The sequence below is a fragment of the Corvus moneduloides genome, chromosome 5 (genome assembly GCF_009650955.1).
Source record: "Corvus moneduloides isolate bCorMon1 chromosome 5, bCorMon1.pri, whole genome shotgun sequence".
NCBI lineage: Eukaryota > Metazoa > Chordata > Aves > Passeriformes > Corvidae > Corvus > Corvus moneduloides.
In genome coordinates this window covers 10959911-10972123 of record NC_045480.1, presented here as the reverse complement: position 1 = coordinate 10972123, position 12213 = coordinate 10959911, and the positions used below count along the sequence as shown (strand labels likewise).

Sequence of the window (12213 nt, the reverse complement as noted above, 5' to 3'; positions counted from 1 at the left end):
ATTCGACCTGAGCAAATATGCAGGTCTATTTACAGATTTACAAAGGAAACCTTGCACAGCACCTGCCCACACATAATTCTGGCTCCTGGCACTACTTTAAGGAGTATTTAATTCCTTCCCACCCACACATCTTTACATAAGTTGAAGCTTAAACACCAATTCAGACTAAACATTTTTGAATGCAGAAATCCTTGAGTGACATAAAGAGAAACAGTGGTGTGAATGAACCTTTAATTTTCATCACTTTCAATAACTGATGGACTAAACCCAGAGATTTAAACTGGTGTATAGTTTATTTGAAGTTATTGATTCCCACTTCCAGTAAATTCCTATGCTCCATTAGCACACTGTGTTTTCATTGGAGGCTAAGACCATCACAAAATGTTACTTAGCAAGTGGAAAAAGCTTTCTGTCCTGAATAGCTGCCAAAAAGTAGTGCCATACAGAATGACTTCCAACTTGCCATGTGAAGAAGGGCAACCTGGAGCAGGATATCCCAGCCTCTGGTGGGCCCAGGAAATTTTTTCCACTCAGCTATGAAGATAGTCTAGGAAAAATGGCTAGGAAAGGTAGCTCAGTATTTGTGTCAGTGCAGTTATATACAGTTTTCATAGAGATTGGCATCAGCTACAAATTTTTAGGACTCTATTGATTCAGGGTGTCTTGAAATTCACCATGCAGGAGCAGCAATGGAAGGGAGAATTAGATCTTGGCCACTGTCACTAATGTCCTTTGTATGAAAAGAAAGATAACATGATGGTCTCTGAATATATCAAATAATAATGAGGGTTTAACAAAGAGACATCTAATAGAGAAAGGTTTCCAAAAAACAGTTAAGGATCAATTCCATTATATCAATGTGACTTCGGGAGAAGAATTCAGAGAGTCAGACTGGGGTTTGAGCTTGCCTTCAAAGGACAAAAAGCTGATGGTTTTGTCTTTCCCTTCTGATTCCACCTGGTCTTTTGCAGGTCAGCAGCAGTCTGCCATCTTTTTCACAAACTACAATGTGCTACCATCTTAAAATATCACCACTTGTAACCTGTATTTGGATGCTGCAAAACAATGAGAGTCTTGGGACATCTCCTGGCTCATCTCATGGTGGCAGCAACACCAGAAAGGGAGGTGAAATCCACCACTGCCTGACAGCAACAACAGAATTGCAGAAAAACGGGCAAAAATCAGCTTCTAACACTATGGAAAAACTTGATGAATTCACTGAGGTGAAAACATCCTCAGTGCTGCAGGCAGATCACAAGGGAGGACCATGTTCAAACTCCACTTTGCCAGGCTCAACATGAGAACACCACACTGCAGACCAGCCAGCTCTGTGTCAACTTCCACAGTAATTCCCACAGTATCTCAGAGAAATATTTTTGTTACTAAAAAATCCAAAATGAACTACTGCAAAAACCAGTGTTGACCTCCTGGACCCAATTCATACTTCACACCATTTCACTTGCTGCAGCTGTACCAACTTTAGGGGAATTTACACATTAGTGTATGAGAAAGGAAAAGGAGATGGGTCTTTTTAAGAAAAACAACTTAAACCTTCAGAGACAAACTGAATGTACACAAATATGAAAGAATGAGGATCTCAGTTGGTTTCAGTTTATGAAGGTGGTACCTGTCTACGTTTCAAAGGCATGTGCACTTTGCATAATTTTCCTGCCTGTCCCGAACCCTTTCCCTTGTAATTTATGCTGTATGTATTTTGAATTAAAGTAAAATAATCAGTTTCTGGCACTGTTAACCATGAAATGGATTCTCTAAGTTACACTGCATATTAATAAGACTACCTTTGCATCCATTAAACATATATCAATTTACAGTCACAAACTTAAAGCTGGCATTGCTTAGGGAGAAACTAAGATTAAGGTATTCCATACAATACATGTTTGTAGTGGTTTTTTACTTTTTTCTGCAGTACATAGCATTTTACAAAAGGCTGGACAGGAGTTCGATCTGACAAATTACTGATAGATTAGTTCTTATATTCATAAGATGCTACTGGCTTATATACCTCTTAGGACCAGGGACAAATGTGACAACAAAATAGGACACTAAAATGAGGCAGAATATCAGCCATCCAGTTATTCTGGCCCTGTAAGAATCTGTGCTTCCTGATTCAATGAATGTGGGTCTCCATGGATTGCCCTTATCATTGTGCACAAAATTTTTCACACAAGAATAAAGAGATGGATACTTTATCAGTATCAGTTCAACTTTCAACAGGCTAAACCATGATATGCTTATGCTTCTCTAAAAACAAATGTTGAAAATGTTTTCTTCCTCATATCTACTGTAAAGTCAGTAAGAGAGAAGCATTGGAACTTGTTTACAGTTTTTTCTGTAACAAGACAGCTGCTCCCAACTGGAGGATTGAATTACAGACCTCAATCAGTATCTTTGCTATAAACACCTCTAAGAATCAGTGCATCTACTTGATCTGAAGGGAATTTCCTATCCAGAGATCGGGCAGGAAAGCCACTAAAGACTCTATTCAAAAAAAGAAAGTATTCTTCCTTCATTTTAAAACTCTGCCCCTTCATTTCTCAGCTATCGAAAGGAGACTTCTCATGAGGCTTGCTCCAGGAAATGTTACCAATAAAAGTGTTAGAAACTGTCTGGGACCTGTGGCCTTGGCCAGGCCAACCTCCAATATAGGACAGGCCAAAATTTGAAATTAAGGCTATGTTGCTCAGACTTTTGTCACGTGAATTTTGAAAATCTCCAAGGATTACCATTCCACAGCCTTTGCAGTGACCTATTCCCAGACTTATTTTACCACACGGAATTTTTTGACATCCCTCCTGCAGACTGAACCGAATTCCCTCAACCAAAGCAGAGGTGAGAGGAATAAATACTTCCCTGGACCTGCAGGCTCTTTTCCCTTGTAACCATTTCTGCTAGGATTTACCACAAATACATTCTCTCTTGTATATATTTATATAACTAAATATAACACTCACCAGCCACTGCTGAGGTATTTCTGGCAGAGGCATTTGAGGAGGTGCCGGCAAACTGTTGGCAACTTCTTGCTTCTGGACATGTTCTTTTATTTCTAAACCTGTGGAAGAGCAACAAACATCACTTAATACCTTGGTGGATGCAAATGGAATATTTTTTCCACATGTGGATCCCATGTCTGACTGTCACACACTGAAATCTGGCATGCAGTTCTGATCACAGCCCACCTCCCAAGTGCAGTTACTGAGGCAGGACTGGAAGAATGCTGGGAATTCAGGAATTTAATCAAGCAGAACAAACACATACTTACTCTATATGATAATGACATATATGCTGTTTGGATCAACAAATACCAGACATTGAAAAAAATTACAGGAAATCATTCTGAACTGCCCATCCATCTCAAACTGAAAGACTTAAACAACATTCAAACACGCTGCCAGGTGCCTGCCATACAGATAAAAACATTTATTGGGTGAATATAGCACAGTTAAAAACATCCCAGTGGCAGCATACAGTGAATAAAACACAGTCACCCTGTGGGCAGTACCTTTTTTCAATGGAGATGAACAACAGCGGTTCCCATGGCACATTTTGGATGGGCAAGGCTATCACACAGAAACAAGCCCCAAACCATCTTTCATGACAAAAGAATGTGAAGAGGGTAGAAGAAGAGCCCCCACCTGCCTGCTTTCCTGGAAGTGATGGTGACAGCTCTTAGGCCAAGACCACAGTGCCCACATTCCCTGGGGCCCCTGTTACCACCACCATCTCTGATCATGGAGCTGCAGTGTGAGTCTGCCCAAGTCCCAGCAGATGCAGGATGCTGTGCCACCCCAGCCTGGAGCACTGCTGAGAGACACTGCCCTAACCAACTCACCATTAAACAGAACTGCACACTGAGCATATTTTCCCACCATTTCCTTCTTATGAATTTTTTATTTTAATAACCCCCTCGTTTTCCAGGTGAATTTGAAAAAGGAAAAGTATCTGAATGTAAAAGCTGCTTTGAGGGTCCTTTGTGTCATTGTTGCATGTCTCTCACAGGACAAAAGAGGAATGGACCGCTCATTCTGTGTTTTTGGCACAATAATTTAAATCACAGTTGAATTCACTTCATAGAAACAGGATATTGTTTATTTTTCTAAATATCAAAGGAAGATTAGGGTGCATCTCCTCAATGTTCTGGCAAAAATTCAGTCCATGGATTGTACCCTGCTTAACCCTACACTGAATTTAGTTCCTAGTGTTTAGTTGCATTTTTAAAATATGTATTTATATAGTCAAATGGATGCCTTTTGGTCAAAATCATATAATTCTCAAGAATGTAATTGATGAAACATTTCTTGTCCTAATATCCCAATCCCACTGGCTGTGAAGTCATGGGTTGAAAAACAACACTGATAAATTAAACTATCTCTAAAGATTACAGATTCTTCTTTCTTCCTACAAATCAAAAGAGTGATTAATCTTGGGAAACATTCCTTTTTTTCTTTTTTTTCCAGTATAAATTTCACTTGTTGCTCTTTACATAGGATGAGTCCATATCATGACTGCCATCAATATTCAAGTCTCCCATGGTTTCCATAACGACCAGAAGTCATATGTAAAGTTTTTTACTGAAAAAAAACACAAACTATTCCAAGTGAATATATTGACTCTGTGAAACTATTTTCCCCCAGTTTTCATCTATGTGTGTTTTAAGCAAGAACCTGCTCTAACATTTAATTCCTTCTACCAACTTACACTGCAGAAGGAGTACTACAGGTTTAGGACATCAGGTCCCTTTAAGGAAAACAGGCAATGTTGAAAGTCATATTAAATGACTAAATCCAGCAACAGTTCTTACTCCAAAATAAACTCTTTGTGTTTTTGTTTTTTAGAAGAAAGTCTGAGTTTTAGAAGGAAATGCCAAGTTTTTTTTACCTACAATCCATTGGGCATGCCAAGGCTCAGGAAGAAAAATAAGGTTTATAGTTTTGCCAGCTATTCAGAGTAACCACTGGTTTGGATGCAGGGCAGGTTGAGGCCAGGCAGCTATGACCTGAAGAATACATCTGCCTGGCCCAGTTCTCTCTGCTTGAGAGATATTAGTTGAAGAAAACAGTGTGCATTTGGGGGAGATGGAACAAAACAAGGTAAAAGATTTCTAAAGAATTCCCCAAGTAAGAACTCACTCAGTTTGAAGTGTTTTACTAAAACCCAACCAGCCCATCACAATAATTTCCACACCTTTACAAAGAAAAACATAATTGTTCATTTCCAGACATTCTAAAGAGGCCAGCCAGTTCCCAGCTCCCCAGATCCTTCATTACTATTCCCCATTGATCTTACATGGTTTTCTCCAACAATCAAAAAATTCTTTTGGATTCACCCTGTTAATTTTTGCAAATGCAACTAAAGAGCTTGAATTCAGCATAGTCCTCAAGCCTCTTAAACTGTGCTAGCAACCCAAGAGCTCTCGTGGAGTTGTGTGGGTGGAGTAAAACAACAATTTGAAAAACAGGCTCCAAACGATAGTTCATCTTAGTTACAGAGTACTGTGGGTTTATGCATCTTTTATTGCTTTTAATCTTAATGAAGAGATGAATAGTTTCAAAGGGATGGGAGTACTGAATGTTATAACCGATTAAAAAAGCAGCAGGGTCGGCTCCAGTAAAGTACATGACTCCCTGGGTAGTTTCACACACACTCAAAGCCAGGACGTGATGGCAGAGCTCCCAGGGAGGCAGTTCCTCTCCTTCCCTGCCTTGTTCCTGTCCCTGCACCAACCTTTTCTTTGAGCCAGCATAAGCATGTGTGTGGCCTTCGGTTGAACCAGACCAGCGAAGTGACACTGGTTAGGACTAAACCAGCAAAAAAAAAAAAAAAAACAAATAATGTTTGTGCTAGCAGAAAGGAAGAAGCAATACATGAGTACCCTGGGGAGAGAAACTGGATGCTTTTTTAGAGGACATGCTGGCTTAAATTCTATTCTATTCAATTCCATAAACCAGTGTTTATAGACATATAAAGCATAGTCCTATGATCTCTTATTTAACTGAACTATGGGGTTTCCTCAATTCTAGTTTGAACTGGAGCATATCTTTTAGAAAAGTATTCCATCTTGGTAAGATGCCAGCAATGGCATGCAGAACTTGCTAAGTTCTTCCATTAGTTCATAACTTCAATGCTCAAAACATGCTTTATTTCCATTTTGAAATAAACATTCAGTCATTGCATTTACTGTTGTGTAAGTCAAGGAGCTTGTTCTCATTCATTCCTTTTCTACATAAAGATTAATTATGACACCTCATTTTGCATAATTTGAAGGCATATTTCTGGATTCTTTAATCACTTTTACAACCTTTCTTTGAAATGTCTATTTCCTTGAATGAAGGCACTAGAGGTGAGTAAAATGTTCCAGTAACAACTGCACTGAGCAAAGCCCTACCACTTAATACAGGGATCTCGTATGGATTTTGGTGATTGATGGATCCTGTAATTGGATGAAATGGATCTTGTTACAGAGCCTGCAATAGACTTTAAAACCTAACTGGTAGGTGCTGAATAGTGGAAAGCTATGGTTCTGGGGTCTTTTTATCTGTCACCACATGTAGAGACATAAACTGAACACACCTAGGAAGGTGTGCTGGCACAGGGAAATTGATATTCACACAGTTAAGACCTCTCACCCTCAAACTGATTTTGAACTGTCTATAGGGAGCAAATCTTTACCCGAGATAACTCCCACATACATCATGCCTAGGAACTGATGGAGGAGACAAGTCAGCTCAGGCCAAACCAATGCAAGGATCACTCCACAATTTAATAGCACAAACAGTTGAGCTCTAGAGTCCAGAAACATACTCAGCACTTTGAGGTGGAGGGTTTTTCATCCTGGAGCACCATCCACAATCCCAAAAGAATATTGACAACGTTCCCCTGTGTTTTCAAAGCTGGCAACAGAATGAAACCTGACTTCTTGAAAAAGTCAGATTTTTTTTTTAATAAATCTAGTTGCAAAGATTGAAGGAAGAACATGCAGTGTCAGCTCAGCATTGCTGAGGTTATTTTAAACCTCACTAAAATACAGCTGTTTATAAACACATCAAATTGCAGGTTCACACCTGTAGATTTTGGTTTTGAAGAGTTTGGTTTGGTGTATTTTGATGAGCTTTTGGAGCATGAAGACTCCTTCCACAATATGAGAAATTGGTGTCTGCCTGTATCTCTCAGTATGAAGTAGAAATAGCAGTGGGTCTTTAAGAATGTCAAAATGGAAAAGAGGACAATCATTACTTTATAGTTGATCTCCTTGGACTTGAATCCCGTGACAAAAACTATTTCTTTAGTAAATGGGGGAAACACTGCATCAAACAAGACCATATTTTTCTAGCACCAGAGAAGAAACAAATCAGAAATACAGCTGCTCACAATGTGGCATTTTTCTTCAACAAACTCTGGTATTTATCAACAATCTAAACTGGAGGTTTACACTGGCAGTATTTCTGTCAAATGTAGTGGAGACAGAGGTCTTTTAGCCCAGAGGTCACTTCAAACAGAAAGGTGAGGTAAAAAATAGAAGAGTACTGTTAGAAAAAATAGTGAGGAATGTTCTTCACACAAGCTCTGTGGAAAGGCTCCTGTACACAGTGAATCACTTATGTTGCACTCAGTTCCATAATCTTGATGGAGACAAGCAATTGTGCAATAAAAATCGTTTTAGATAGGAAGAAAATGAGAAAGTGAGTCTAATTGCAAAATGCAAGCCGAACATTCTGACAGCCATTTCCTATCTCTGGCTTGGCACTCCTGTATCAGCTATGCACCAGACTCCACCTCAGTATCAAGCCTTTTGATGGATTTGGGTCATTTGCCACAGATGAAACCGTGCTGTGGCCAGCACTCCCTGACATCAAAACTCACAAACAGCATTACTGGCACAAATAAAATGAAGTAACCACTCTGCCAGCAGAAATGAAAACATTCTATGTAGGAAATAATTCTGTGGCTGGATTCACCCATGTGTACCCAAGATACTTCTAAGTGGGTCTTTTGCTTTAGTTTACTGCTGGACATAAAGGAAAACATTCAGGTAAATTACACTTCGGCTTCCCCCGTCTTTCTTTCTTGCTTCAATTTAGAGCTTGTCTTCAGCTCTTAAAGTTATTTCACTGAGTACAGACTTATTCTGTGCATTCTGCAAGCGAGAAAACACACCCCGGCACTGACCTTTTGATGACTGTATCCTCAGGAGAATGTTAGTTATTACTGCCTTCTTCTCCCTGACAGTGGAAGTTAGATACTCATGGTCCAGAAGTTCAAGAAACAGGCGCAGCTCAACTATTAACTCTTCCATGGCTGAAAGACAAACAAATAGAATTACTTTTTCTGAAAAGTCCCATTGGGAAAAAAGGTAAGAGTTAATTCTCATTTATCCAAATTCATAGTTATTTTCTAGTATTTCTTAAAAATGTATGGTCCTCCCTGATGGAAAGAGACTTTAACATTATTAAACATTAATAGATCCAACAGAATAATCCAGCAGTGAGTTTTGCTTGCATTTATAACATTTATTTCCAAACTGAAAGATGTATCTTTTCACATGCCACATGATGAAGCCAGCACCAGACAAGTTACATGTAGGAATGGTGGCCCCTGGCTTTCTACCACTGCCACCCTGGTTCCCCTCCCACTAACAAAGTGCAAAATTTCTAACTGCACAAGGAATTTAAGACTCGGTAAAGCTTCTAGACACCACTGATATTTTAATGAATCTTCCTCTTTCCTTCATATTTTTTCTTCTGTTTTGCTGTGGTAGGAAACGAGCAGGTATTCTTTTTTCTTTACAGTGATTTTCTTTTTTTATGATCTCCAAAGACAAGCTCCCAACCTCTCACATATTTTCTTATCATTCCCCAGATATATAATACTTCCAAGTGATATATTTCACATTTCATCCCATTCTATTATTCCAGATCTCAAAGCTCTTCAACTTTCTCTAGAAAAAATTGCATTCCTTCTCTCTATTACCAGTGCTCTCAATTTTTTTTATCAATGAACTTTATTACACACAGTCTACTTTTTTCCTTTCAAATTATCCCTAAAGTCTTGCATTATCCTAATTACTGCAGTAGCTCAGACATACAAAACGCCTTTGTTACAGCCTGATCATATGATATCTCTTCAGCAGGTTCATGAGGAAACCCATGTATCGAACCACATTTTCGTGCTTCAGTTCTCTTCACAATTCTGAGATTCTCTGGTCCCTTCGCTTAAGGGGATGTACTATTTATAGTTCATATCCTCATTCCAAAATGCCTCCACTTAAATTCTTCTCTACTTAATCACATTTTATTTTTATAGTCTTTTCAAGGCCTAACTGGGCAACTGCTGCTAAGCCTCTTCAGACCTCTAAAAGGTACATTCTTTGCTGCTTACTCCCTTACCAGCTCTTCCCTACTCCTAAACCTTTCTGATACAATTGTTTACCCAAGTGAACCTGGATATCCTTTCTTCCATCTCCTGAGAATGTGTCTGGATGTTTAAAACAACCCTTGACAACACCACAATGCAGGGAAGCCTGCAGATGTCAGCTACACTCCTGCAAGGGGCTATTGGCCTATTCTTGTCTCCAAGAAATGCAGATTCTCCCATGCATTGGAGACTCTACCTGAGGTCTGACTGCTCTGGCAAACCCAACAAAACTACTAGCAGGCACAGAAGATGTACCAGGGCACGAAAACATCTTAACAAAGAAATCCCTGAAGAAGTACGCATGGGAAAGTATTTTCATAGAATCATTTTCAGTTGTAAAAGATCATCAAGTCCAATGACAGCACTGTCAAGTCACCACTAAACCATGTCCCTAAGCACCACATCCATGTGTTTATCAAGGACAGTGGCTTCACCACTTTCCTGGGCAGCCTGTTCCAATGCTTGACCATCATTTCACAGAAGAAATTTTTTCGTAATATCCAATCTAAACATCCCCTGGTGCAAATTGAATCCATTTCCTTTCATCCTGTCACTTGTTACTTGGGGGAAAACACTGACACCCACCCTCCCTACAACTCCTTTTCAGGTAGTTGTAGAAAGTGTCCACCCTGAATCCCATTTTCTCTAGTCTAAACAATCCCAGTCTCCCTTCGATACTCCTCATTAAGACTTTTGCTCCAGACCCTAACTCTTAATTTTCTCAAAGACACTATTAATTTGTACAGATAATTCCAGCCTGCCCAAATTTTCTTGGTGACTACGTTCTTCTATTCACCTAAGCAGTATAAACTGTCCACCTTTTCAGGAACTATGTTTCTCACAGATTTTCACAATATATTGCAGAAAGAAGGTATTTAAAATGACAAGAAAACTGTCTGCCTCACTTCACGGTGTAACTTATGAAAACATCCCATGGCTACAATGGTTATTTATTTCGCGTTTACAATTTGTAGCTGTCTAAGTTCTCTAGAAGTCTGTCAGAAATTCGAAGTATTCACAACAACTCTATTATTTCCAGAGTCGTTCAAATAATGAGACAACAACATATATATGGCATACAGCTTTTCTGAAGCACAAGGCAGAAGCTCAGATTTGCAAAGTGGAAAGTGATCGTGAGACTCGAGGAGAAATAAAAGGCCCCTATAACCAAAAAAGTAATACCCAAGCAATCAGCTCTTATTTTTTTTCTCAAATATGCAGTTTAGAAGATAAGAGTATATTCCATTCTGTGTATAGTGGTCTCTTGCTTTTAAGTATGCTTTGAATATAAAATGCATTCATATTGTTCATTTTAATTACAGAATATATGAATATTTTAATAGTTACTTGTTACGATACATGCCTTTCAAAAGCTATCATTACCATGGAATCTAGGCAATCATTGTGAAACCTAATCAGTATGCAGTACAAGGAATGTATATTTTTCATGTAGTTCTACAGCCATATAAATTACTGTTAGTAATTGCATATATTACTGCACTAGACAGTCTTCTTTGCCAATGCCACGTGTCCTAATTTCTTTAAGGCAAGGGATTGTAAATAGGCTGAAAGGGAGCTCTCCCTTCTCCTCTTCACCAAAGAATACCATATGCCACAGTCACCTCATTATTTGCTGAGAACCTTCACTTTTAGGAAGGGAAAAAAGGACGAAAGGATCAGATACCTTTGATATGTAGAGTACATAACCGTGTTCAGTTATTAAAAATTATCAGATCCTTGTTCTCAGGATCCTTATAATTTAATATAAACAGATGGATTGCACCATGAGAATTAGAGCAAGAGGGAGTTACAAGGCAAGGAGACAAGGAAGCAAGAGGAGAGGAGATAGGGAACCGTTGCTGGAGAGACTTCTGGCAGGTGGCACAGCCCAAATCTTTTCTGATTGTACCATAAGTGGCCTTCCTCTATGTCTTTGGATGAAATCCGCATTGCAGTCCTGGTGACCTCTTCCCATTGACCTACAATGACCAGCCCACCTAAGGTACTGGAAGCAATTTAACCTGCCCCAGCAGAGGATTTCAAAATCCAAAGCTTTGGTTAGGGACAGATAAGAGGATGGTAAGATGGACCTGATACCAGTGAGGCAATACTTAAAACATGCCAAAACCGCTGCCTTAGCAAACACATTCACACTCAATTGCATGTGCCCTTGGCCTCTGGCGTGCAGGCACTGTGGTTCAAAGGTTGAGTAGTGCATCACCAAGGAATACAGAGCATGGACAAGACTTGCTCCTCCAGCCTTTGTAAGCTCATAGGTGTGTGACACTGACTTCAAGCAATGGAGCCATAAATGCTAATTTACAATTTTAGTGCAAACAACAGAATGAAATTGTTAGCAGCTGGTTAAAAAATGCTAGACACGAACACTTGGACATTGTTCTACCAGGACTGAATTAGGGATGAATTTTCTTTTGCGGGAGTTAATAGCATCAGAAATATCAAAGTGTGAAGGAAGGAAGTTCTGAATTTCACTTTATATATGCATTGATGTCAAACAATCCAAAAAGAAAGAAGGGAAACACTGTTCCCCAGCTAGCCAAGAAACACTCTTTCCACATATCTTAAAAGCATACTTTCCTCTGTTAGTACTTTTTCTGCTTAAGGAAAGAGTGAAATACTGCCATGAAGTGTATTGAAATAAAGTATTGAAAACTTTTTTCCAAGATGGCAACAATAAATTATATGTTCTGGGGGAAAAAAACAAGTTTCCCTGTTGTCAATCCTTGGCTTGATTTTCTGGATTGAAGGAACCTTATTTTTCTC

At 39.1% G+C, this 12213-nt stretch overlaps 1 protein-coding gene across 5 annotated transcripts in view; it reads right to left on the bottom strand.

Moving 5' to 3' along the window:
- Positions 1 to 12213, bottom strand: part of AFAP1 (actin filament associated protein 1) — a 114933-nt gene that overhangs the window by 56928 nt on the left and 45792 nt on the right. For all 5 annotated transcript variants that reach the window (XM_032109889.1, XM_032109887.1, XM_032109888.1 and 2 more), the window contains exons 2-3: positions 8185 to 8313; positions 2973 to 3070 (exon numbers count right to left, since the gene is read on the bottom strand). In XM_032109889.1, coding sequence (XP_031965780.1) covers positions 2973 to 3070; positions 8185 to 8311 — 225 coding nt within the window. In that variant the 5' untranslated portion in view covers positions 8312 to 8313. The remainder of the gene's footprint in view (positions 1 to 2972; positions 3071 to 8184; positions 8314 to 12213) is intronic.